This window comes from Phoenix dactylifera, chromosome 3 (genome assembly GCF_051530095.1).
Source record: "Phoenix dactylifera cultivar Ajwa chromosome 3, Ajwa_hap1_PhDact_Kaust_v1.1, whole genome shotgun sequence".
In the NCBI taxonomy this organism is placed as follows: Eukaryota; Viridiplantae; Streptophyta; class Magnoliopsida; order Arecales; family Arecaceae; genus Phoenix; species Phoenix dactylifera.
Genome location: NC_143192.1, coordinates 43,178,327 through 43,205,765, shown reverse-complemented (window position 1 = coordinate 43,205,765; position 27,439 = coordinate 43,178,327). Strand labels below are relative to the sequence as shown.

The 27,439-nt window shown below is 38.9% G+C and overlaps 2 protein-coding genes across 8 annotated transcripts; both read left to right on the top strand.

Annotated features, from left to right (window-relative positions):
- Positions 1–298: 298 nt before the first annotated feature.
- On the top strand, positions 299–4,029 carry LOC120109018 (E3 ubiquitin-protein ligase ATL42-like). Its single transcript, XM_039122751.2, has 3 exons — positions 299–838; positions 1,605–1,702; positions 3,321–4,029. Exons 1-3 carry the CDS (start codon positions 677–679, stop codon positions 3,670–3,672), a joined length of 612 nt encoding a protein of 203 aa, XP_038978679.1. The 5' UTR covers positions 299–676; the 3' UTR covers positions 3,673–4,029.
- A 4,074-nt stretch (positions 4,030–8,103) lies between these two features.
- Positions 8,104–17,699, top strand: LOC103716861 (protein-ribulosamine 3-kinase, chloroplastic-like). 7 transcript variants are annotated; one of them, XM_088718508.2, is made up of 10 exons: positions 8,104–8,288; positions 9,747–9,900; positions 11,848–11,938; positions 12,041–12,115; positions 12,193–12,281; positions 12,640–12,758; positions 15,479–15,538; positions 15,642–15,782; positions 16,253–16,329; positions 17,355–17,699. In XM_088718508.2, the coding sequence occupies exons 1-10, from the start codon at positions 8,144–8,146 to the stop codon at positions 17,499–17,501; spliced, it is 1,098 nt and encodes a 365-aa protein (XP_088574634.1). In that variant the 5' UTR covers positions 8,104–8,143; the 3' UTR covers positions 17,502–17,699. The 7 variants fall into 7 exon arrangements, with proteins under 7 accessions (XP_088574634.1, XP_088574636.1, XP_008803259.2 ...); XM_088718510.2 differs by having other exon boundaries at positions 11,807–11,938; XM_088718509.1 differs by lacking the exon at positions 8,104–8,288 and adding an exon at positions 9,965–10,043 and having other exon boundaries at positions 9,747–9,875.
- Positions 17,700–27,439: the final 9,740 nt, after the last annotated feature.

Sequence of the window (27,439 nt, the reverse complement as noted above, 5' to 3'; positions counted from 1 at the left end):
AGTTGCACCCAACTGCACCACTTAACGCACTTAGAAATCGTACACAACAATGAAAGTTATCCAATCTCCATGGTTTTCATGATGCAAAAGAGGTTCGAAATAGAAAAAACTATATCCTACATCATGTTACATACTGTTCACAGATACGGGAGTATTCGGGACGCAGCACCATGTGTTCTCCTCGAAATGGATAACTTTGACGTCGCTTCCCCTTTCGACTTCCGTCCTGTTACCGCCGAGCTACCGAATCTCCTTTTCTTGCTTTAAATATACACGGAATACTCTGATAAAAAAGGCCGGCACGTAGTAGGCCAAGTCGGCTCTCCAAAGGAGAAAGAGAGAGGGGGAAAGAAATCCACCGCCCGGTCCGCAGCCGCGCGGGCCCCGCCCCCACAGCGACCCTTGAGGCGTTCGATTCCAAGGGCAATCCCACAAGTCGCCCAGCGTTTCTACTCTCCCTCTTATCATACCATTCCTTGCCATCGGCCAAAGCTATTCGCAATTCCCGGATGGGTATAATCCGTCCGATCTCCGGCTCCCAACCCCTCCACCCCCAATCCATCATTCGTGGTGGTGGCGGCGGCGGCGGAGGAGGAGGAGGAGGAGTTTGATAGGGAGGGAGGGAGGAAGAGGAAGAGAGGGATAGGCTCGGCGGCGGCGGAGGCAGCGAGGAGAGATGCTGGGGTCGGGATTGAACCTGGTGACGACGGTGATAGGATTCGGGATGAGCGCCACCTTCATCGTGTTCGTCTGCGCCCGCCTGATCTGTGGCCGGGCCCGCTCCGCCGACTCCCGGGACGTCGCCTTCGACCTCGAGCTCCGTTCAGATCTCGAAGCGGTGAGTAATTTAAGCAGTTTTTCTTTTCCTTTTTTGGCCCCTTGCTTATTTAGATTCAGGTTTCTAGGCGGAGCGAAGAGCTTACAGTGTGATTTCCGAACCTCCGCTTTTTTAAATGAGTGTTAGAGGTGGTTTTTGGTTTTAAATTTCGCCGAATCGGTGTTTGATAATTTTCATCGATACGGAAATCGTGTTTTTTTCTTAAAAAAAAACAAAAGAAAAAAAAATGCTGGGTCTGAAAATTTTGCCGCTTGCTTCTTCTCTTCGCTTATCTGTTTCTTTGACCCCTTGTACTATCATCTTATTATCTTGATGAAATGAGCGTTTTTTGGGTCTAGGAGGCAGGGTTCATCAGAATATTGCTTCATCGCATATACCAAGAATTTGTATGCAATTTAACGAAACAAGAAATTGCTTCTTGATCCTTGGAAATAAATTTCTTGAATCAACCAAGACATAAAAAAGTTAGTATGGCCTTTCAAGATAAGAAAAGGGACAGAAAGAGAAAGAATCGACACTCCACTTGAAGTTTGCGATTGTTTCCCCTTTATATACTGATTGCTGTTATGGTAATAACATTGGTAATGTGAAAGGAATTGCAATTTGTACTTTATACTTGAATGTCTGTTTAATTACAAAATTATCAAAATATACCTACCGGAGAAAAAAATTCATATATTTGCAAAGAGATAATTGAACATATTTTTATTGTTTTTTGAGAAACAATATGTGTTCTATTGTTGAAACTTGTAAATACTACCGACAGTCGGAGCATGGGATCAGTGGTTTGGAGCCTGTAGTCGTTGCTGCAATTCCAACAATGAAGTACAAACGTGAGGCTTTCCAATCAAGAGAAGATGCCCAGTAAGTGTGTCTCTGAATTTGGATTTTCTTCTTGAGATATGTCGCTTCTTTTCTTAGACTGTCTTGAGATCTTACCGAATTTAATTCAACGATCTAGAGAAGATGCCAAGCAAGTGTCTTTCTAAGGGTGGAAATCCTTCTTTGCATTTATTGCTTCTGTTCTTAGACTGTCAGGGATTTTAACCAGTAAAGTTCAACTTAATTGCTTTTCCTAAAAAAGGGGTTCCACTTAATTGCTTGGTCATCAAGGGTTAGGGCCTTAGTTTTCTCTTGGTTTGTATATCCGAGCCGTCATTGCCTGGAAGCCAGATAACATGGAACGCAATTGGTCCCTTAACCATTACAAAGAGTTAAACTATGATAGAACAGGCTAAGGAGATCAAGCTTGCTAGGTGTAATGAGCAACTCCATTGAGGACATCTTCATGCAGCCTTTTTAGTAATGGATTCTCAAAAGATGAAACCTATATGCTTTTTTATTTGCTTAGACTGGCATTGAGAATGAGAAGACCAAAATATAAAACACCTTTCATGCATTTCAGTAGCCAACTATCACATTTAGGACAAAATTTTACAAATCTGAATTTAATACTTTTTTCTTTAGATCAAGGAAGCATCTTCCTTTCACCAGAAAATATCACTCCTGTTTCTCTCATCACGTTGTGATTATCATTCTAATCACTTTGTCCTTGCTGCCTTACTCTCTTATACCCTGCTTTATAATGACTTCATTAACACCCTGCCCACTCCCAGCTACCCGTACCTACCCTTTAATCTGAAGCTACCATGTTCATCATTATGAGAGCTGGATTAGAACTTTCCAGGGTCCCTTTCCCATGCTCCTTCTGGTTTCTAGTGCGCTCAACCCTCATTTCATATTGTTAGCCGGTGGGGTTCAGAATGTAACTTAGAGGAGATATACAAAGACCCTAGTTGAGGATTGTACAAACCCGTGATTTTAGGATAGCAGCTCGGTACCATGTTTGTGAGAAGAATTCACAGTTATGACACATGCCATGTAAGTAGTAAATGCTAAGAAGGATTTAGAGCAGACTCCAAATAGATGGTAAGGCTTCTTGTTTAGTTATTTTGTTAGAATTTATCTCTCCGAAGCATGATTTTGAGAGAGCATCTAGTTCAGTAAAGGCACATTTTAGTTTCCCCATATAGCTGATTTTGCTCCATATTTCCTTCATAATTATGGGTCTGTAGTGATTTAGGCACCACAGAAACTCTTCCTTGAAGAGATTTTTGTCTTGTGCTATAAGTTGAAGACAGTTGACAAATAATGTAGTAGGGCAAGAACTATGGAACCCCTTGGAAGCATGACTACATAACATCATGCTGACCACATGGTATTGGCTAATCATATTTTGCTGGCATAGTATATGGAACGCTCTACCATAGGATGGTGCATAGAAAGGAGCCTTCTTCATGTGAATGCTAACATATCGTTGAGGATCAATAACAGAAAACTGGACTTCTCAATATACCTGAACAAAATTTGAGCAATCCTTTGCTTCTATCTTATTCTAATGTCCACTTGAAATAAGAAAAAGGATGCCTGTGCCTTGTCATCTTATATATTGAACCAAGTTACTGTCATTTTGCTGCAACAGGTGTTCCATATGTTTAGGAGAGTATGAAGAGAAAGAAGTGCTGCGGATTATGCCATCATGCGGTCACAGCTTTCATCTTGCCTGCATTGATGTGTGGCTGCAAAAACAAGCAACCTGTCCAATTTGTCGATTGCCGCTTAATGACGCCTTTGATGCAAAATATGCTGCATCTCCCTTATTTGATGCCCATCATACAGTGGGCAACCCCGAGGGTTCTAGTGATCGATCTAACCAGTGGTTACTTCCTGGCCATCAGCGTTCAGAGGCCAGCGAGAATAACCAAGAAATCCATGAATCTGTATCTGTTGTCATTGCAGTTCCACATGGAGAAAACCGAGAAGCTAGGGCATAGTTGAAAAAGGACATCATGGGCTAAGTTGATGAAGCTTAGTGTGTCCAATATTTGAAACTGGTTTGTATCTCCAGGTACAGTAAAAATTTGATCTTCGTGGCCCATTATAGTCATGGAAGTTTATTGGCTTGGAATCCTGGGATCTGATAGATTTTGTAAAGGAAATACTTAAAAGCTGATCTTAAATCCTCTGCAAGACATAAAATTACTTTAGACAGAGTATCTCTTTAATCCATGAGTGTAGACATTTTTTTAATGCAATGGAGGAATTAAAAGGTGCGGTCTGGCATCTGGGCAAATCTGTAAAGTTTGTGACTTTGGATTATGTACAATACTTTGAGATTGTTTACTTGTTCATTGATTGCAATACTTGATGCCTTCTTAAATATCATGATGCCTGTGGAGCACACAATCCTAACGACCAGACTCCACCTATTTCCAGAGAGATGAAATAATAAGATTTAAGGTGAAGAGAATCAAACTTATGCATTCTTTTCAAATTTTACAGTCCAGAGTGAACTTGGCCTGGCCTTTTATAGCTTGAAAACTTTCCAATTCTACTCAGTTTGTCAGCTGAACATACTGTTGTTTTTGGAGATTCCAAAGTCAAGCATGCTTAAGGCGTTGATCATTCGTGACGTTTAAAAATATATTGCCAAAAAAAAACTGTGTTTTATGTCCTAATTCGTTTATTTGCTAGGTCAAGTTTAGGTATTTATATAGGATTAAGAAACTCAAGTAATACTTTCTGACTAGTCTTTTTGATAAGGTTCTGAATTGTGACATTTTTTTCTTAGGATTTAAAAATTTCAGAGCTCATTACATGTGCAGTTGCATTTTGTTTTGCCAGACATTTTCTCTTGTAGTATATATTATGTCCCTCTTCTTGTTCCTCACCTTTATTTCCTGCAAATAACTACGGAAGGAAAGGTTAGGAAGTCAAGAAAGGAAGCTTACGGATAACTTTTTCACCTAATTTATGAATTTATTTAGTGTTTGACGATGATGAATTTTATTTGACAAGGAAACTGATTATCCATGTTTTTTTTTTGCATTTTGTAATAGCACTCATACGAAATCAGTAGCCTAACAATAATTGTATGAGAATGGAAGTTGAGGTTAGGTGTGGATAAGAGTTGAAATGGTCTGCTTTTAGTGTCTAAACAATTCCATTCACCAACCCAGACTTAGATTTTTTCACGGCGTTATCAAAATTATTAAATTATAATCTGCTAGAGGTAGGTTGTAAATGCTCATTCTTATGAGCAAGTCAATGATGTAAACAATATAACCAAAAGGGACCGCTATATTAGGATAATGTGAATCAGGCCCCTTACAACTCATTCTTAGCAGACAATAAGCTCCCAGATGCGTCCCGGTCACTCAAGAAGTATTATATACCATCATACCAGCCTCGGGATTTCCGAACCACGCCATGCTTATCTCACCTATTCGGGAGCGGCCCCGTGATGGTCCATACCATCATTTACAATGAGATTTGTTGCAAATGGACAAACACTGCTGATGTTATATGCGTAGGATGGTTAGCCAAACCCGAGATCATGGTAGTCCATGTTAACAAGTATCCCTCATCCATCTCATTAAAAACCTCCATGCCGACTCCAAATCTCCACACTCAACATATACCAAGGATCGCGAATGATCAACCTAAGGTTGTTTGTCAAGAAACCAAGTTCACCGAATGGAGCATCCCTATCCTCTTTCCAAATCACCTTACAAAGAACAAGCCACCTATCAAGCCTCCCATTCCTTGCTTTCATCACCTCAAACTAATCAAATTTAGGGCACAAATTTTCTATGATGTGCAGGCCGCACTGTAGAGTATTATGCAGTTATCAGAAGATAGACAGCCAGCAAACAAAATAGTCCATAAGCGTGTGCCATGTCATATATGATGCATGTTGTCTGATGGTCATCCATCTTTTAATGACAGTTGTGGAAGGCTGCGTAGTAAAGAGTCTATGAAAATAATCTCTTATCAGGATATTCCACGAGACGGCATCAAGGAAGGTGTTTCGATCAAATGATCTGTGTACATCTTCGAAACAACTGACAATTTTCATCCACCTTAATCAAACAATCGAGCACAAATACACTAGAGTCCAGCCCCACTCGAACCGTTTCGCAATGCCGAGCTCGGGCGCCTACAAGCGAGTGCAGGTTGTCAGCATAAAGGGGCAATTGTGGTGAATGGTTGCGATGCCGGAATGGGCCATGATGTGGAAGAAGGACAGGGCAGCGGATGGATTGGGGCCTCGAATCGTGGTATTGCAACTGAAGAAATATGGGTTGTCCAACTAGGAGAAGATTTTTCAAGTGTGGTCGAGGTCGCCACAAGGAGAAGACGACGAGGAAATAGAGGAGTGTGGCGATTTAGTCAAGGACTGGGATTTTTTTTGGGTGCATCGACAACTCATGCTACTCTAATATGAGCACAGCCTGCTACATCAGAAGCAAAAAGCCTACACAAAGCAAAAGAAAATGAGGACTACTGAGTTCAAAGAAACTCTCCCGAGTAGTGAGCAGTAAACAAGGCGACCCAGTCAGCAACTTGGTTCACCTCTCAAAGGACATGTCTAATCTAGATAGCCTGGCACTCCCGTAAAATCCGTCGCATGTCGCCTAGAAGCGGATGCTCCACCTCCTCCTACCCCTCCTCCCGAAGACGCACGATCAGTAAGGCAGAATCCTCCTCCAAACTGATGCAGCCAGCCTGCAGCACATATCTCGCATAGAAAATCTCCTCCCATGCTGCCCTAAGCTCCGTCCCAAAAGTCGAGTCCTCAAAGGAACGATATCCCCCGCCACAACCAACCTAGCACCATGGTTTCTGATCACAAAAGCCTCTCCCGCCCAATCATCGACGGCGGGCACGTTCCCATCAAAATTAGAGTTTCAAAGATAGGAAGAAGCTTGAGTGTGAGCTTTTGCCTCGACGGACCAAAATTTTGAAATGATCATGCGTAAGCGGAAGGCTGGAGCATCACAGAGAAGAGAAGGTATCACTCAGTAATTTGTGTCATGCTAAACTTTCCAATTAGCTAAGAATAATTTGTAAATAAATTGTATATAATTGGGGAATAATTTAAAAAGTTTTGATAAGTTTATTTTTGAAAAATAATCCGAAGAATCACTTGTCAAGAGAACAATCAATAATAATTCAAATTTTTTCTAATAATGCGGAGAATATTGGAACTTTAATTGCACGAAGTGAATGCCAAGAGTCAAAAGGTCTCAAAGCCTATCCTGATCTAGATGGGGGGGGGGGGGGGGGGGGGGGGGCTGCGAATCGGCTGCTCACACTGTCCTAGCATGAGCACAGCCAGCTACATCAGAATCAAACAAATAAGATAAGGCAAAAGAAATAGAACACTGTTGAGTCCAAAAAAACTCTCCAGAGTGGTGCGCAGCGAAGGAGGCAACCCAGTCAGCAGCCTGATATGCCTTCCGAAGGACATGCCTGATCTGAAGAACCCAGCACTTCCGTAGCATCCGACGAATGTCGTCCAAAAGAGGGTGCTCCACCTCCTTCCGCCCCTCTTCCCTCAGGCGTGCCATCAGGGGCTGAGTCGTCCTCCAGAATGATACAACCAATATGTAAAACATATCTCGTATAGAAAATCTCCTCCTATGTTGCCTTAAGCTCCGCCCCCAAAAGTCGAGGCCTCGAAAGAGCGACAACCCCCTGTGGCAATCAGCCTGGCGCCATGATCTCTGATGACAAAAGCCACTCCCGCCCGATCGTCACCGGCGAGCAGACTCTCATCGAAATTCACCTTTAGATGGCTAGGGGTGGGGGCTCCCAAGAAACAAGGACAAACCTAGGCACTGTGGTAGCGAAGAGAGGTCCCAGATGTTCCTAGCCATCATAGATGAATCAAACTCAGCAGCTTCCATAATCTCCAATGCCTGACAGAGAGCCCGTTCTACAACAGACCTCATGGGAGCACTCCTCCCCTCAAAGACTGACATTCCTGTCCAGCCAAATATGATACGCCAGGTAGATAGTAGCAATACATCACCTTGCAGTGCTCGGAGATCGTAGAGCAATCCTCACCTATCTTAGAAAGTCCCCCACACCAAAAGTAAGCCTTGGTAAGGAAAAAGATGCCCTCCTCCAAACCTGAGGTGTCCGTGGGTACTCAAATAGCACATGGCTAACAGTCTCCACCAACTCTGGACAATTCACACACATTGGAGAAGCCCTCATCTCCTCCTCCAGCATACTTCTAGTCGGCAGGCAGTCTTAGGCCATTTTTTAAATAGACAGTGCCATCCATGGATGAGCCCGCATTTTCGCCCCGACACAACATTAATGCCAACATGTCAAAAAAAAGACCGCCACCACGGAAAATCCGAACCGGCGGTCGGCAGCCAGTCCCGCGGCCGATATTAAGGGGATGACGAGTCAGAGGACCTGCTCCTTTCTGGTTTTCGTGGCGGCAGATAAATGGGGCACGTGGGATTCCTCTCTTTCCCTTTCTTTCTCCCTCGCTCTCGCCGCTTTCCTTTCCCCAAACACAGGCCCAGCCCTCGACTCCAAATTTGGCCATCTCATCAGAGCCAACTGAAGTACCAGCCCTGTTTCGGCCCGAGTACATATTTAATTCCTTTTCCCCCCAACGGCTTCTATGATTTCTGCTATGCATTTATCGATTTTGTGCCATATAACTGTTACTGAAAGCTTCTTTTTATTGATCTGTTTCTTCTTATGAGGTTGTTCTAATATTTTTTGGTGTTCAAATTTTACATGAAATTAAGCAGCGAGGTTGTACAAATACATTTGTTTTTGCTTTTCTGAAATCTTTACTTGGGTAAGAGACGTTTTATCGAGGATTATGTGCTCTATTGCAAAATTTTTAAACGAATAACGGCTAAAGAGTTATCTATAGTCCCACCAAAACAAGAAATTTGCAGCCCATCAGATATACTTCACACGCATGCCGCTGCATCGCTGGAATATCCATCCTTAGGGCTGGTTGTATCGATCCCTCTTTGTGGGTGTTTCATTTCAAGGCTTTTCATGCAATTTTTCTAACCTCTACAACTTCCATCCATGTTTTTTTTTAAGTGTTCCTCTGTCTTTTGAAACTTCACAAAGTCGAGCCCTCTCCACCGGTGTACCAACTTAATCAATTCGCTAACAACTATTTTGTTGATGCAGCTTCTAATCTTTCTCAGATGTTCTTATTTTGGGGTATGTTTGGTTGGGGGAGGTTGGGCTTTAGAATGGGAACGAGTGACCCACCCCTCCGCAAACCCCCAACCCAAATCCCATTCCACCATATTTACTTAAAAAAATTAATTTTTTAAGAATATCCCTTTGATTAATTGATTTTTTAAAAAATTACTTAAAAATATTCCAATTCCGATTCTAATTTTGATACGGTTACGAACCAAATATGTCGGGGAATACGACCTTTCTGATTCCTATTCCAATTTTGGTCGCAAACCAAACACACCCTTGAAGGTTTCTATTATCTATGATTTATTATGTGTTCAAGCTTAACATTCTCGTGTCTTTTAAGTTCATCTTGTGTGCATGGCCCACAACACTTCCACAAGCATGTATCCACCTTATCCACTTTTTTTTTTTTGGTATTCTATAGAATGCATTTGCAACTGATGTGAAATAATAATCAGCTTCCATATCTCTTGTCACTTATTAGTATGGCATAAGAGTCTAAAAGCATTATATAATATCTGTGTTTCTGGTTATTACTAGTGCAAAGAGGTTTAAGGCTAGTTTCTAGACTACTTCCAACATTTTCCCTCTTATGTGTAGTGATGGCAATGTAACTTTTTCCCTATTAATGCAACTGAACTAATTCCTAGCTGGGATATTAGGGAAAGTTTTGACATGTAATGTTCAAAAATGGCATGCTAAGCATCAAATTATTTAAATTGTGCTTATAGTACATATTTTAAATGCTGCCTTTTTAAATAAGGTAATCCTGCACATTACATAAATTTATTTACAGGGCACATAAATTTATTTATAGGACTTCTGATTATAATTTAATAACATTCTTCGCTTGTTTGTCAACTGACAGTGGCAGCTATGAGTGATGACCCAATTCGTGAATGGATTCTCACAGAAGGAAAGGCCACTCAGATTACGAGAATTAGTCCCATTGGGGGTGGCTGTGTCAGTCATGCAAGCCGATATGATACAGATTCTGGTTCTTTCTTTGTTAAGACAAATAGGCATGCCAAGTTTTATATATTCACTTACAAAAATTTATTCACATTTCCTTCTTTTTTCTGTTAGCTAGGAGAAACTATAGCAAGCTCCAAAAAAGGGAAAGAGAGTTTTGAAATCATCAATTTCTGACCATGCTGTTATTACTGTAGGTACATGATACTAGTTAGAAATTCACCATCAATAGAAAATCAAAGATATTATGTGATACTTGGAAGAAATAAGGCTTCATAAGTTGTTATGTTTATAGAGACAATTATAAAACTAATGTGCTATTTATATACCATGAAAGAGAATTTTTAATGTTGAATGGACAGAACTTGCAGTCATATTTGTAAACTAGATATTCTGGTTTAGTTCTCCTATGGCTAAACTTTGTAATTAGGCAAAATGCTTGTTTGTTTTTTTTGGACAATGTTGCAAGTTAACATATTAAGAAGAGAAAGCATAGCGGTTTTTTGTATACTGGAGAATCTTGGTAGAATAGAAGGAATTCAAGAGTTCATGATGTCCTGTGAAACAGTAGTAATTTATTGTATATCCATTCAAAAGGTCACCCTTTTGATGAGAATCTGATAGTTATAGAATGGACATGTTTAAATGGATGGGAAAGACTGGCTTTTATCATTATTTTCATCTTATTTTTAGTGACCGATGTCATAGAAGCCAAAAAATTGTAATATAGAACAAGTGGAATGGGTTATCTGAAATTCATGAGGAGGCAGCCCACTTGGATCAGTCTTCTCCTGTAAATCGTTCTATTCTTAGGGCATCTTTGGTCTTGTTTAAGAAAGGTGCTTTTGCGACTTATAAAGCAAAAATAAGCACTTCTTAAGAAAAATAAGTGTTTGGTAGTATTATTTGAAAAATGCTTTTGCAAGAAGAGAAGTCAAAAAAAAAAAAATACTTTTAGGAGAAGCTAGAAACCTACCCTTTGGTTTCTCCTCTTTTTAGAAGGCTGAAGCAACACCAAGCATGCCCTTTGTGTACATGCAGCTACAAACTCATAATCTAGTCACAATATTTCAAATGTTATCATTCATGTCCTTCTTATTTTCTTTTCTGTAACTTTCCTAACACACAAATTAATGCTGTTCTCAAAGAATTCTCCTAGTCTTGAATGAGATGGGTATAGTTAATACATTCTAGGTTATAGGTCCAACTTGCTCTAATACATATCTGTTATCTCTCCCTAACTGGCTTATTATCTTATTTCTTTAATGCTTTCCTGAATGATCATTGCATCCTCAGTTTAAAAGTAAATACAGTGGGTCAATGCTGAGTTATGGGGTGTTTTGGATGCTACTCTGTAGGCAACCGTATATATGCAAATGTGTCACAAACATTCCTCTACTTTTTGTGTTGTTAACCAGTGTTTCTTACCACATAATGCATTTACTTCATGGCCCATTCGCCAATATTTTCTTACATCGATCAATCAACAAAGCCTATTTGATTAAAATGAGGCTAATCTAGCAAAACTCAAAGGCGAGAACTCTCCATGAATGGATCGAGCAAATTTTCTTACATAAACTTGAAAAAATTCAGATAGATTTTGCTTTGCTGATAAAATTGTCAGACTAGATTTGTTACTCTGGTACTCTCTAATTTGATCAAAAATTGTAACATTTGAATATGAACAATCAAGTGCTGTAAGCCTTATTTAACAACATCCATAAAATCATAAGTTTCTATACATCTGCATGCAAAATTAAGGCTTTCTGTTCTAAATATAATATCAGTTAATGGTCCTTGATGTTTGCATGCTCTGAGTTCTGAAATTTATGGTTTCTATGATAATTTTGTTGTGCTGGTGTATACATTAACAAAACCAGCTCAATTTGACATGTGAAAATTCAGTCATATGTATTTTATACCGCGTTATTTATGACTCAAGCAATTCTTATTCAGCGAGCTGAGAAAAACCTCAGTTATGTTACAATTTGACTCAGAAAAATTGGACCATCAATGTTTGAAGGAGAGGCTCTTGGTTTAAATGCAATGTATGCCACCAAATCAATTCGTGTTCCAAAGCCGTATAAGGTAATTAAACAATATCCTGTTCTTGTTTTAGCATGCACAGTTTCTCACCCTGAAAGGCCTCTAGTTGTAAAAGAAAACTTATTATGATTTGAAGTCTTGTAGGTTGGACCTTTACCAACTGGTGGCTCCTATATTATCATGGAATTTATCAAGTTTGGATCTTCCAGGGGAAGTCAGGTGACACTAATTCATTATACTTCACTTAGAAGCTAGCATTGAAGATTAACTTTGTTTAACGACATATATGTCCTCAGTCGGTTCTAGGCCAAAAGCTTGCTGAAATGCATAAAGCTGGGAAATCTGAGAAGGGCTTTGGGTTTGATGTTGATAATACAATTGGCAGGTGAAACCTCTCTTGAACATTGTTTCAACTAAAATACTTTCAATTCTCTGAAGATCTTGCCATCTGCATGCATAAAAATATCCCTGCATTAGCCTGCTTCTTGTAAAAAATCCTGCAAAGTGGTCATGGAGCACTATTCTCCTTCATGTCCTAAATTATTTTGTGGTTTTGCGTTCTCTTTTATCTTTGGACTCTCTTAGTTTTCTGCTTATACGCTTCCTCTTCCCAACATGTTGAACATGCCACTGTGTTACTATTGTTCATAATGTTAATCTTATTTGCGTCTGGTCATAAGGACCAATCATATTTTGTTAATTTTCGTTGCCATGCTCTGACACCTTCAACTGTCTTGCTGTAGTACTCCCCAGATAAACAGTTGGTCTTCAGATTGGATTGAGTTTTTTGCTGAGCACAGATTGGGCTATCAATTAAAGCTGGCACTGGATCAGTATGGGGATTCCATTATCCATGAAAAAGGTGCTTCAGTTCTTGAGACAACTTGCTTTTTTTTGTTTTGTTTTGAGTTTTTGTGAATAACGATATGGTACATTATAAACACCTTGTTGGCATCCAAATATGTAGAAAACTTGTTTATTTTTCTCTTCCATGAACCCCATCAAATCAAAATCTGTGTATGGTAGACGTGCTTTGGATGTTCCAGAAAATGCTTGAGAAGTTAAATCCACAATGGAAGAAAATAAATAAAATAGCATCATTTGTCATCATGCAGATTCTTGTTAGGAATAGCAACTGTTGAGAGATTGGGAATGGTTCTATATTTGACTAGAGGAGTTATTGTCATAAATTTTCTCCCAGCTAGAGAGGACAGCATTTTTGAGGTAAAGCAAGAATTTATCGTGCACTAGAAAGAACAAAAGTGATGCAACTCACGACAATAAGAAGCAAAGAAGAAACTAATCAAAAGAAAGGAAGGCAAGACATTTGTCATGGACTAAAAAGAACCAAGGTAATGCAACTCACATCAACAAGAAGCAGGAAGAAAACATAATCAAAAGAAAGTAAGAAGAAGGAATGGGAGTGAAAGCATGCTGAATACATATTTAAATGCTAGCAAGTGAAGAAGGTGGAATTACAGAGATAATAAGTTGCCATCTGGTAGCTACTTACGAAGAAAGGAAAAGAGATAAAATCAGAGGATATCCTGTCTGAAGGCAATTTTTTGTACAAAACAAGTGAATATTACAAATTAGGATGACAAAGTGATGAAGAGAAGAAGAAGAGAAAGGAGAAGCAAGAATCAGGGGAAAGGTGCCAGTTTGTGAGAAAGACTCTTAAAGGTAATTTATTTTTTAATTATTATATAAAACAACTCTCAGATTATGACCATATTTTTTGACTTTTGGGAGTCAGATCACATGTTATTAATTAAACAGTCCAAGTGAGGCATATGAGTTATTTAGTTCACATGAGATTGCAGAACCTATTTGCATCGGAAGAGACTGGAGAAGCTCCTGTTTGATGATGTTTTAGTCGAGGAAAATACTAGCTTGCTTTGGATTAAGTCTTCATTTTGAGATTGTTACATTGGTATGTAATGGAAATGACTGATCTCCTTCAGTTTGTGGAAAAAGTTATGATGTTTTATTCTCATTTCTTGAAGAAAGTATTTATGCTTATTCCTCTTGCAGTGATCATAAGAAACCTTAAATTGTGATGCCAGTCACAACATGGTGGCAAATTCATTGTAGATTGCCTATCTTCATTGGTTAGTACCATTCCATAATCTTCTTCTTAAAACCCCTTAAAAACCCGAGATAATCCTAAATTTTCAAACTCTTAACTCATCATATCATTTCCAACAAATGTATAACGGGAACTCTCTTCCATCATTGTGACTAACTGTCACCCTTTTGGGGGATGTTCAACTGTCTCATGTGAAATTAGGTGAGAAGGTACCATGTCAAAAAAAAGGGGAATCTAACATGTGTTAGGAGTAGGAGTTCCAATAAATGTATTCCTTGGTTGATTAGATAACAAATAGCATGAGAAAGAAAACATGGCACTATCACTTTCTTAGAGTCCCAATACTACATAACCTCGTACTTATTAGAGTTCCTGTGAGGAAGTGCAAATGTGGAAAGGCTTTAACAGTTGCTACTAGCCTCTCAAATCCCCACTTCTCTCTCTCTAATCCACCCAGAAAAGGTGGTGATATGATAAAGTGGGGATTTCACGGATTTGCTTCCCCATCTCAAATGCCATAAAGAGTTTTGACCAACGGATCATAATGGTCCTTTGTGGGCCATGCATTCTTTATCTCTTTTCTCCTTATGTGCAGAGCATGTGTAGGTTTCTAGTCTAATATTGTATTTAACTACTTCTAAACAACATGTTTGTTCATTTTTAACTAAATTGCATGTCTATCACAATGTTCCTAGAATCTATAAATTTAGTCCTAACATTAAACATGTCTCAGAAAGTTAATTTTACCCTTTCACCATCTAAGAATCCAAGCTGGTTTTACCTTCAGTAAGTTTGGTATTTAGATTTAAGTTGGCCTCACCATGTCCCAAGAAGACTTGGATGGCAGCAGTTGGAAAAATTATCTAAGGTATTCCCCCTTCTAAAAGGTTTGATCTTGAGCAGGAATTAATGGCATTTGGATTTGTTAGGGGCGGCAATGGTCGGGTCGGGTCAGATTTAGGTCATGTCATGTTCAGGTTAAAAAACTCTCAATCGATACCTGACCCATTTATGTAAACCCATACACAATCACCAACCCATTTAAGTTTTCACTTAGCAATCGTAAATATGACTAAAAGGTAAAAGAAAACATGGTATACAAAAATTACAAAAAACAAAATCAAATTTAACTTCAAATATATCTTTGTCATTACAATAAACTTAGAAATTTAGGATATATGACAGTCATAAACTTACTGAAGATAAAACTACCAAAAGTGCAACCCCACATCCCAAATCCCATGAACCCCCTTGACCATCACTTTCTGTAACCTTCTTGTTTTTAAGTAAAAACCAAGCTGAATAGAAAAAATTAAAGAACTATCAACTATGTTGGATCTAGGAGCCGTTTATTTTCCAACCGGATTAACCCAGGTGAGCCATTGGATTCAAGGGCTATACCCAAAGCCACTCATTTATATTCGGGTTGATTTTTGGTTGACCAAGAATCGATCTGACTTTAAGAAGGCCCAAATGAAACCTATTTATTGCAGGTGGGTTCGTGTGGGTTGGCAGGGACAGGTCAAATTTTGCCACTCATAGGATTGACACAGGCAACTTCTTCAATAAACCTGGCCCATGGTGTCTTTCAAACTTCATTTTGAAATATTTAGGATTAATTTTTTGATGTATTCTCTTTGAATTGCACTTTGACAGGTCAGAGGTTAGTAAAGAATATGCGACCCCTTTTTGAAGGTGTTGTGATTGAACCGTGCTTACTTCATGGAGACTTGTGGAGTGGGAACATCGGTCGTGATGAGAATGGTGATCCGGTTATATTGGATCCAGCATGTTACTGTAAGTTTGAATCAAATTTATTCATACCACATGTAAGTTTGAATCATTTTAATTTGATTATCTGATGACGAACCAAGGAATAAATTAAGAACTATTTGAGGATCGTTGATCATAATTTTTGAAAAGAAATTGAATAATGGACTCTCAAAATGTTCAAAGAAATTTGTGTTGAAAGGAATATACACAATTATAAAACAATGAACGATGAGTATATGTTAATTTTGTAATGGTCAATTGTACATAATGCACACATGTATGCATATATGCATAACAAGGGTATATAAAATTTCCATTTCTGGGACTTGCATGATCCTACATAATCTGTAAGTACAAATTGTTTTACTGGACTACCTTACCGATGTTGAAATATGGAGCCATTAAACTAACAAAACTATAGGCTGCATGCAAGGATATATGGCTTGGAAGGCTTTTATTTCTTATCATAATCTCAACTTTGTCTTTGTATACAGATGGGCACAATGAGGCAGAATTTGGAATGTCATGGTGTGCTGGGTTTGGTGGATCATTTTATAATTCCTATTTTGAGGTATCATTCTCTTCTCCCTTTATGTATAAAATTAAGTATAAAACGACTTGGTGATTACTGGAAAATGGAACTAGTACAGAAAAGTTTTATATGGAATCAGGTGAGAATGTGTAAAGTTGACCGCGAGTGATTGGGTTTTGGCTTGTTGATTATAAATTTGTCAATAGTATGAATTTTCAAGATAAATAAATAGGCAATGCTTCTTTAGCGTTCTTATATGCAAGATTCCCTTGGGGAGTCATTTTATGCAAGTCAGTAAGCTTAGGGCTCTTTTGGTTCGCGGGAAAAGAAGGGGGGAAAGTGTGGTCAACGGAAAATTAATGAGATGCCTCTTGTTTGGTTGGAGTTTTCAAATGAGAGAGACGGAAAAGTTGTATTCCCATGGAATTATGATTTCCACATTTTATGAAAAAGTCTTTCCCATGAGAAACATGGAAAAGTTACTTTTCCATGAGGCGGGAATCACTCCATTTTTATTTTTTTCCAAAAAGGCCCTTCAGCATTAAAGAGGTATTAAAGACTTAATTTTTATTAAAGGTATAAAATAAATTATACATAACTTTTCCTGGAAAGTGGATGGTCAACCAAACATAATCACTTTGGAAATTTGTCATTTTTCCATGGTCAACCAAACATGCCAAAAGTACTTTCCTAGGCATCTTTTTCCTATGAATCTGCTTCCATATTCATAGAAAGGAAAATGCTTCCCGCAAACCAAACGAGCCCTTAGATTTTTATAATTATAGAAATTCTTAATTTGCTGGAGGGATGAACATAACAGTGGAATCCTTTTATTATAGTAATAATAATAATAGGAGCATGTGTATTATCATCTTGATCATTTTAACAAGTTAGAATGCATGCTGTCACCTGGAGATACACAATCTTCACTTTAGCATGTTTTAATTTTTTTTCTTTCCCTCATGTGCTTTGCTTGTGAGCCTCCTATGTGCAATCATTTATACTTTTTTCTGGAGTTTAACTGACATCTTTTCTGAAGTAATTTCTTTATTCCTTTAATACAGGTTATGCCGAAACAGCCTGGCTTTGAGAATAGGAGGGACTTGTACAAGCTGTATCATTACTTGAATCACTATAATTTATTTGGGTCAGGATACCGGTCCTCGGCTTTGTCCATCATCAATGGCTACCTGTATATGCTAAAAGCTTAGACATGGTGTATGATATAAAACAAAATCCTCACTGCATGCAAATTCTCTTGCGATTGTTGCATATCCTTTGTGGTAAACTTTCACCTGGTTGTCTGTATACCTGTGTATTGTACTCTATCGGCTTGGACAATGTGCAAGTTAAAAAGGATATGAAGGTTCTTGTTGTATTTATTAATGATTAAATGTTTTATATTATTATTACAATCCTTTGGTGGTATGGTTGGTTTATGTGTGGGGTTTGTTCTCACAAGGTTGTGAGTTCGAGTCCTTCTTCCCACGAGCCTTACACGAACGTAAAAGCAAGTGCTTTTACGACCGTGCGGTTTCGCGCCTCATGCAAAAGGACGCGCCCTGTAGCTATAAGTCTGTAGAAGTCTATAAATAGAAGGCCTCTACAGATTAGAAAAAATACAATTCTTTAGACAAAAAGCAAAGGATTCCAAATTCTTTTCCTTTCTCTACTCTCTTCCTACCAGTTAAAATATTTCTTCCAAATTCTTTTTTTTAAACGGGCTTGCTGCATATTGATTCTGGGTTCGAAGCCTTCTTTGATCCGTGCAAATCATCGAGGCAGAAGGAACGAGAGGCTGTTGTATCTCAGGAGTAGAACGTCATCAAAGCCTAGTGCACTGTAAGGCGGCGAAATCTACTTCAAGAAAAGTGACCAACATACCACGCCTCAGCATCTCGGGTTCCATCTTTCCTACTTTTACTTTTATTTTATTTATTTTATTTTTAAGCCTATTACTGCCTATTATTTATCGAAGTAGAATAGTTTAGTTTTATTTCTGCTTCAACTTTATTTTGCAACATTCTTGAAGTAGATTTTCCTCCTTACGTATAATAGGCTAGTAATTAGAGTTACCCCAATGGCCAATGCAAGTGATCCGGTTCTCCCTGAAAAGTTTAATGGAACTAATTTTAAGCGTTGGAGAGAGAAAATGGAAATCTTCTTAACCACGTTTGGATTATTTTTCATAATTTTTGACTCTCCTCCAAATGAGGATGAGAATGAACCGGCTAGGACTTGTAATTTAGAGAAATTTAGGAAGAAAGACTACCTGTGTAGGGGTAGAATTTTGTCCTATCTTTCTGATCCCCTCTTTGATGTCTATTGCACTTTGAAAACCTCTAAGGAGATTTGGGATGATCTTAATAAAAAATATGGTATCCAAGATGCCGGAATGGACAAATATACTGCTAGTCAATTTTTGTCTTATAAGATGGTAGACACAAAGCCCATAGTTGACCAAGCCTATGAGCTAACAGTGATTTATCATGAATTAGGCTTAAGAGGAATGGGTATAACTGAGAGCCTTCAAGTTGCTTGTACCATTGACAAGCTTCCACCTTCTTGGAAAGAATTTGGGTTGTCTCTAAAACATAAGACCGAAGAAATGAGCATGAAAACCCTACTATCTGCCATTAGGATCCAAGAGCAACATCTTGAGAAAGACAATGAGCAAATTATGAACCCTGAGTTTCTAACTAAGGTGAATTTTGTGGAAGGCCAGAATAAAACCTATAGGTTCAAAAACTCCAAATTTGAAAAGGGTGGACCTAAGAACGAAGGAAAAACTATGAAGCCAAAACAACAGATCAATAAGAATGATCGGAGGCCGATTTGCTACAATTGTGGAAAATCCGGTCATATGGCACGAGTATGCCGGATGAAGAAGAAGAAGTATCAGAACTATGAACATGCACCTCCTCAACCTGCCAATCCACAAACCAACATGGTGTTATCCAGTACTGGTCCTACTAGTACTGATGATCGGTATGTAATTTTAAGTCCAGAGTTAAATTTGGCAATTCATTCTACCGATTGGTTAGTGGATACAGGTGCGAATGTTTATATGTGTACTGATCGTACCCTTTTTACTGTTTATCAGGTCCGGAGCGGCCTAACAGTGACTATGGAAAATTCTACCTCGGCACGAGTACTTGAAACTGGGAAAGTACTTCTAAGGCTTACATCTGAGAATGTACTTCCTCTATTTAATGTGTACCATGTACCCGAAGGAAGGAGGAATCTGATCAGTGGATCTCTTCTGATAAGGAGTGGCTATTCTTTGTTATTTCAATCTAAGAAAGTGATTATAACAAAGAATGGAACATTTGAAGGCAAAGGCTATGAGTGTGATGGCTTATATGTAATTAATAAAATGAATGATGTACCTTTGGATATTCCTTCTTATAGTAATAATAAAGTTATTCTTTCAGTATGTTCTTCATTTCTTTGGCATGCTAGATTAGGACATGTGAATAATAATACTATTAAAAGAATGATTAGTTCTGGTTTATTGCCTAATGTTTCATTAGATGAAAAAGAAAAGTGTCTAATTTGTGTTCAGTCTAAGCAACCTAGAAAACCATTTAAAATGGTAAATAGAAATTCCACCTTATTAGAATTAATTCATTCGGATGTATGTGAACTAAATGGAACTTTGACTAAAGGGGGAAGAAGGTATTTCATAACCTTCATAGATGATTATTCTAAGTTTTGTCAAGTTTATTTGATGAAAACTAAAGATGAAGTAATTGAGATATTTAAGTCTTATAAATTTTTAGTAGAAAATCAACTTGACAAGAGAATAAAGATTCTCAGGTCAGATAGAGGAGGAGAATACACCTCTAATAACTTGAATGAATTCTGTAGAATTAATGGAATTCTACATGAAGTAACACCTCCCTATTCACCTCAGTCTAATGGAGTGGCTGAAAGGAAAAATAGGACTTTGCAAGATATGGTAAGATCTTTGCTTGCCAACTCAGGTTTACCTGAGGTTTGGTGGAGGAAAGCAGTGCTTACTGCATGTTTCTTGCTTAATAGAGTTCCATTTAAAGGTTCTAATGAATCTCCTTATGAACTTTGGAAAGGAAGAAAACCTAACCTAAGCTTCCTAAAAGTTTGGGGTTGTTTGGCTAAGGTTAATATTCCTTTAATTAAGAAAAGAAAATTAGGACCTAATACTTTTGATGCTATATTTCTTGGTTATTCTCTTAATAGTGCTACTTATAGATTCTTAGTCATTAGTTCTGATATTAATGGCATAGACAAGAATACTATAATTGAATCTAAAGATGCTTCTTTCTTTGAAGACGTTTTTCCTTTTAAGAATAAAATAGAAAAGCATATAATAGATAGATCTAATAATGCATCTTGTAGTTCACCTTCTAATGAAAATGAAAATGAACTTATTGATGTTAATGAACTTGGTAGAAGCAAAAGAATTAGGAAAAAGAAAAATTTTGGATCTGATTTTTATACCTTTATGGTTGAAGATGATCCTAAAACATATAAAGATGCCATGAACTCATTAGATTCTATGTTTTGGAAGGAAGCTATTAATAGCGAAATGAATTCACTTATGACTAATGAAACATGGTTTCTAACTGATTTACCACCTGGTAGTAAGGCTTTAGGTTGTAAATGGATCTTTAAAAGGAAATTAAGACATGATGGTTCAATTGAAAAATATAAAGCAAGATTAGTTGCTAAGGGCTTTTCTCAGAAAGAGGGTATTGACTACTTTGATACGTATTCTCCTGTGACTAGGATAACTACTATCCGTACTTTAATTACACTGGCTTCAATCCATAATTTGATTATCCATCAGATGGATGTCAAGACTGCCTTCCTCAATGGTAATTTAGAGGAAGAGATTTATATGGAACAGCCAGAGGGATATGTGGCTCAGGGACAGGAAAGAAAAGTTTGCAAGTTAGTCAAATCCCTTTATGGTTTAAAACAAGCTCCTAAGCAATGGCATAGAAAATTTGATGAAATAATTGTTTCTTATGGCTTTAAAGTAAATGAATCTGATAAATGCTTATATTCTAAGTTAGAAAATGATTCATGTGTTATCTTATGTTTATATGTTGATGATATCTTAATTTTTGGTACTGATATGAATATTGTAACTGATATCAAGAATTTTTTATCTAATAATTTTGATATGAAAGATTTAGGTCAGGCAGAGGTAATTCTTGGTAACAGAATTACCAGAATACCTAATGGTATAATCTTTGATCAATCACAATATATTGAAAAAATTTTGAAGAAATTTGATAAGTACAACTGTAAACCAGTGAGTACACCTTATGAACATGGTTTGAACTTGAAGTGCAACAAAGGTGATCCAGTGGCCCAAGGAAAATATGCTCGGATTATTGGGACACTGATGTATATTGCAAATACTAGTAGACCTGACATTTCCTATGCTATAGGAAAACTCAGTAGGTTTAATAGTTGTCCTAGTCTTAGTCACTGGGAAGCACTGGACAGAGTACTTAGATACTTAAGAGGTACCATGTCTTATGGTTTACATTACTCAAGATTTCCCGCTGTACTTGAAGGATATAGCGATGCTAGTTGGATCACTGATTCAGTGAACCGAAAAGGAACTAGTGGATACATATTCATGTTGGGTGGTGCAGCTGTTGCTTGGAGATCATCCAAATAAACTGTGATCACCAGATCTACTATGGAAGCTGAGATTGTAGCCTTAGATTCTGCAACTCAAGAAGCAGAATGGTTTAAGAATCTTATGTCAGAAATTCCTATTATGGAAAAGCCTATACCTGCTATCTCTTTGTTATGTGACAATGAAGCTGCAATTAATACTTGTAGAAATACTGAATATAACAAAAGAAACAGAAGACACATTAGTGTGAGACATAAGACAATTAGATACCTAATTAAAAATGGTATCGTGACTTTGGAATTTGTTAGATCTGAAGGTAACCTAGCAGATCCTTTGACTAAAGGACTAGCTAGAAGCAAAGTTATAGAAACATCAAGGGGGATGGGACTGAAACCCATAAAGAATCATTGACAATGGCAGCCCAACCTATTCTGACTGGAGATCCCAAGACGAAAGGTTCAACGGGAAAAACAAGTTGTTTAATGATTAGTTAGCACTATTATTAAAATGACTTTATGTCATTTGGTCTCTCCCTATGATGTGAGTGCTAAACACAGCAGAGGTATACGGAAGAGTTTAAAATTCTGAATGAGTCCGAGTCTATGACAAGGTGCTGTGCTGCGAGCACCCTTGGAGGATTCACCTATGTGAGTGTGACTGTGTGGCCGCAGTCTATGGGGATAAGGGTTTAACCCCTACAGCGCTCATGAAACTGAGATATTGGTGCATGAGGCCAAAAAGCACCACCTATGATGAACCCAGTATTTGCATTTGTCATGAGTGAAGTATATGGAAATTTGAACTAAAGGATTTGGTTCAAAGTTTTTTAGCTACCACTATTCCTTTCAGATGAAAGTATACTTTCACTAGGTAAAGGTTCAAAGCCGCAAGCTACCTTTATTGAAGTCGTGACATAAAAAGCCCGGTATGACTATTTTTATAAAATTTTGAAAAAAAAAAAATTTAATCAGGTGGGGGATTGTTGTATTTATTAATGATTAAATGTTTTATATTATTATTACAATCCTTTGGTGGTATGGTTGGTTTATGTGTGGGGTTTGTTCTCACAAGGTTGTGAGTTCGAGTCCTTCTTCCCACCGGTTTTTTAGTGTCCTTCTTGCTGCTTTTACGTCCTTGCAAGGCAACGTAAAAGAGGCGCAGCAACGCGCCCGTCCACGCGAAGGATCGCGCCCACGAGGACGTCGCGCCCGTCCACACGAAGGTTTCGCGCCTCACGCAAAAGGACGCGCCCTATAGCCATACGTCTGTAGAAGTCTATAAATAGAAGGCCTCTACAGATTAGAAAAAATACAATTCTTTAGACAAAAAGCAAAGGATTCCAAATTCTTTTCCTTTCTCTACTCTCTTCCTACCAGTTAAAATATTTCTTCCAAATTCTTTTTTTTTAAACGGGCTTGCTGCATATTGATTCTGGGTTCGAAGCCTTCTTTGATCCGTGCAAATCATCGAGGCAGAAGGAACGAGAGGCTGTTGTATCTCAGGAGTAGAACGCCATCCAAGCCTAGTGCACTGTAAGGCGGCGAAATCTACTTCAAGGAAAATGACCAACATACCACGCCTCAGCATCTCGGGTTCCATCTTTCCTACTTTTACTTTTATTTTATTTATTTTATTTTTAAGCCTATTACTGCCTATTATTTATCGAAGTAGAATAGTTTAGTTTTATTTCTGCTTCAACTTTATTTTGCAACAGTTCTCACTGTGTTGGGATGTGATCTTCAGTTATATGGCAGAAGGGGAGTAAAGCTAGGGTTGTTAATTGGTTGGAACTCTTGAACGATCAAATGCCCAGCAAAGACTACAGAAAATGTTAGTTTTGATCTGAATTCTGAATGTAGAATTCAAACTTGAATCATTAATGCAGGTATCGAGATTTGCTTCCACTTTCATATCCCTTCTTGGAATTGGAAGTCAATGTCACAAATTGTATTGGATAAGGGATCACTAATCGTCTGTCCAGATTTACTGGAAGTGCAGTTATTCCATTATTTCTTACCTAAGTTGCTAGGTAATGCATTAGTTATCTGAAGCAGGTTGGTTGTGGGTGTAGGAAAATGGGTTAAGTTCAGAGCTTGTTTGGAAAATCTAACACGATTGGTCTGATTTTTTTATTGGATTCATGGAGTGGACTATTTATTTGAGTAGGCTCGTGTCAATCCAATACCTTTCTAGCCCAACTTCTGTGGGAGGAAGAAAAAAAAATAAAAATCTATGGAGGATTTTTTTCCTTCCTGCTAGCCAACAGATCGGCGGATGGGATTTAGTGTAGTCTTACCAAATTTCTCAAAGAGGTCTGAAGTAAAAAGAATAATTAGAAAAGGGTTCACGTGTGAGTTCGTGAGAAGATTTGGAAGGGGGTTCGTCATCTCCTGCTACTGATGGAGGGGCTCATCATCCTAAATGAAAAGACTGGGGTGGTGCAAGAGTTATTAGGACTATAGGAGCATTTTCACGGCCATTTTGGGGTGTTATCTCCTTGTGCCGTTGCTATGAGGCAACAAGTTTGGAAGGTAGGTGGCCTCTCGTAGAACTGCTTTTGATCGCTATTGGTGGCGATGGCCTTTGGTTGTGGATGCGATTGAATTTGATTTATGGTAATCGTAATTGCTGATCACATTAGTTTTAGCTAGGTTTTTATTCAGCCTTTGCTTTTAATTTGCATTCTATCAGAGAGAGCCGTGGATCTCTAAACTTTTTGAATTTAATGTGCTCTTCACCCCATGCCCACAAACTATTGTATTACCGAGATAAAAGAGTTGTCCCCATCCGTTAGTGACATGCTTTATGCATGGCTGTTTTTTTGTGTTTTTTTTTTTTGAATGTACCGGCATCTCACTACATATGGCCGGCCGTGAGTATGCCCGAAATAATCACAATACAAAATGCGCTCTAGTGCCAATGATACTTGCTCCAATGCCCTCCATATGACGTCTCTAGAGTGATGTGCTGTGAAGGAGGTATCCCAGTCTGCCGCACTGATCGCCTTTCGAAATACATATATGATATTGAAGGAGTTAGACTCTTCCAAAAGATAGCAAATATCATTGATTAAGGGGTGCAAGTCTATTCTGGCACGCATGCTCTGGATCCAATCGATCACTGTAACCGAATCGCCTTCAAGAAAGATCCGCTGCGCACCCAGGTGCACTTTGGCATAAATGAGACCCTTCCATACCGCATGCAACTCCGCCACTGAGACTGACTCATCAAAAATGGGGCCAGCCTCCGGCTGCAATTAGCTTGGAGTCCTGGTCTCTAATCACAAAACCCATGCCAAATTTGCTGCTACCCTCTGAGACATTGCCATCGAAGTTCACCTTGAGAAAACCAGAGGGTGGAGCAGAACAGCTAAATAGGACTACGTTTTTTTGTTTTTGGCTATGCTTCCATCTTAAACTAAATTTGGTTGCATGATCGTTTGATAAAAATTAGTTAGGTTTGCTTGTTTGCCATAAGGACACTCAGGCCAACCTTTTGTGGGTTAATTGGTGGGCCAAGGCTCATTCAACCTGTCCAAGTCCCAACTCAGGACGACGTTGTGGTAGAATGTCTCTAAACCGACCCAATTCTATCTTAAACTAAATTTGTTCCAAGTTGGATAAGTGACCAAGCTAGAGTGAGTTGGATTAATTGGACTAGGGTAGGATGTATAAAAAAATTTAAAATTCGGAAAAGATTTAACATTTTTTGGGCTAGCATTGCATTATAGAACTGCAATTATGCAGTTCTATAACTCAATCAGTTTAAAGATATAACTAAGGTTGTTTTTGGATGCCAAATACTCATTTTTCCCTAGAATACATTTAACCTTTGGTATTAACTGCCCAATCAACCAAACAACGAATGTTTCAGTATTTGATTGGTGTTCCCATGGTTAGTGGAACAAATTAAGCATCTTTTTAGTTCGGATCAAATAAGTTTATCCATTCTATTTTAGAGGGTGTTTGGCTGGTGGTCGGAGTATGTTTATATTTTTCGTCTTTTACCAGCATCCAAATATGACCTAAATGAAATATACAAAGGCGACATTTTATCAAATTTAGTCAGGTCAAGTTGGATTGGGTTTGTTCTTCAATCTAACTCAACTTGAGAACAGGTGATTATTTTCAAGCCAAAACCCAACTCGAGCTCAGCGTGGTAAAGGGAAACAGGTTGGATTGGCTTTATTTGGATGAAACCTAACGTGAGGTGACAGTTTAATGCTCGCCGAGGGTGCGTACTGCTTTCCACTCAACTTGTCCTCGGACGCATGCCGTGGTAAGCAAGCCACCCATTTCACTTTCCTCTGCCATTTAGACTCGCGTAGTACGGAAGTCGTCAATTGCAAAGCCGATTGCGAACCACACGACCAATCCGCGTCGTTTTTAATTAATTATAAAAAATAGTGTTGCTGGTGGTCCAAACCGAGAACGATTGGCACAGCGGTGTGAACGGGATTCCGTCTGAGTTGCCTCGGTTGGTGTTGATTGCGCTCCACCTTCCACCGGGAAACCTGCAAGCAAGCCTCGCACCACCACTGGGGTAGTGGGGGCCCTCCGACGATCAAGTCAGAGGAGATTGGAGGAGAAGGAGAGATAATAGTAGCAAGTAAGAGAATGCACTGGAAGTTCTTGCTTACCCCCCCTTCTCCCCCCAGCCGCATATATACCAGGCTGGGGGGTCCTTCTGGGGGGTTGGTCATCGTGTGGCACGATGGAGTTGCCACTGACATGGCCGTTACAGGGCGTCGTGGGGTAGCGCTGGGTACGGCCATGACAGGGCGTAGTGGAGCTCCGCTTTGTACGGCTGTTACAAGAGATCGTGGAGCAGCGCCGGATACGACCGTTGCAGAGAGTAGTGGAGCAGAGGGTCGCGGCGTGTTTCAGGGGAACAGCCTGTCGTTGTCGAGAGATTACCGACTCGGGGTCGGATTGCTGGATCAAGGGGCAGCCGACTCGGGGTCGGGCTGCGAAGCCGAAGATATCCGACTCGGGGTCGGACTGCTGGATCAAGGGGCAGCCGACTCGGGGTCGGGCTGCGAGGCCGAAGATATCCGACTCGGGGTCGGGTTACTGGATCAAGGGGCAGCCGACTCGGGGTCGGGCTGCGAGGCCGAAGATATCCGACTCGGGGTCGGGCTGCGAGGCCGAAGATATCCGACTCGGGGTCGGGTTACTGGATCAAGGGGCAGCTGTAGTCTTCTAGGGTGCGCGTGCTGGTCACGTGGGGCATGGTGGCTGAGTTCCCCCGTAACAAATAGCATATTCCATAATAACTTATATTTAATTAAACATCTATTTTTTAAAAAAATAAATAAAATAACTATTATATTTTTAATAAAAAATATTATCTTTAATAGATAACTTGTGGCCCACATCTCTCTTATTTGTCCAAATTTATGTTACGGTAACTAGACAAGATAAATAACATAATCACGAAGAATCTAAAACATAGATGCTAAATCTACACAAAGACCAAATCGGTGGACTAACCTGATTTATATTAAAATAC

Bases quoted from the DNA above. Each gene is read 5' to 3' on its own strand.
- LOC120109018 (XM_039122751.2), top strand. From the start codon at position 677: ATGCTGGGGTCGGGATTGAACCTGGTGACGACGGTGATAGGATTCGGG. The intron at 839-1,604 runs GTGAGTAATTTA...TACTACCGACAG, and splicing joins TCCGTTCAGATCTCGAAGCG to TCGGAGCATGGGATCAGTGG. The intron at 1,703-3,320 runs GTAAGTGTGTCT...TTGCTGCAACAG, and splicing joins CAATCAAGAGAAGATGCCCA to GTGTTCCATATGTTTAGGAG.
- LOC103716861 (XM_088718508.2), top strand. From the start codon at position 8,144: ATGGGGCACGTGGGATTCCTCTCTTTCCCTTTCTTTCTCCCTCGCTCT. The intron at 8,289-9,746 runs GTACATATTTAA...GTCAACTGACAG, and splicing joins CCAGCCCTGTTTCGGCCCGA to TGGCAGCTATGAGTGATGAC. The intron at 12,116-12,192 runs GTGACACTAATT...ATATGTCCTCAG, and splicing joins GATCTTCCAGGGGAAGTCAG to TCGGTTCTAGGCCAAAAGCT.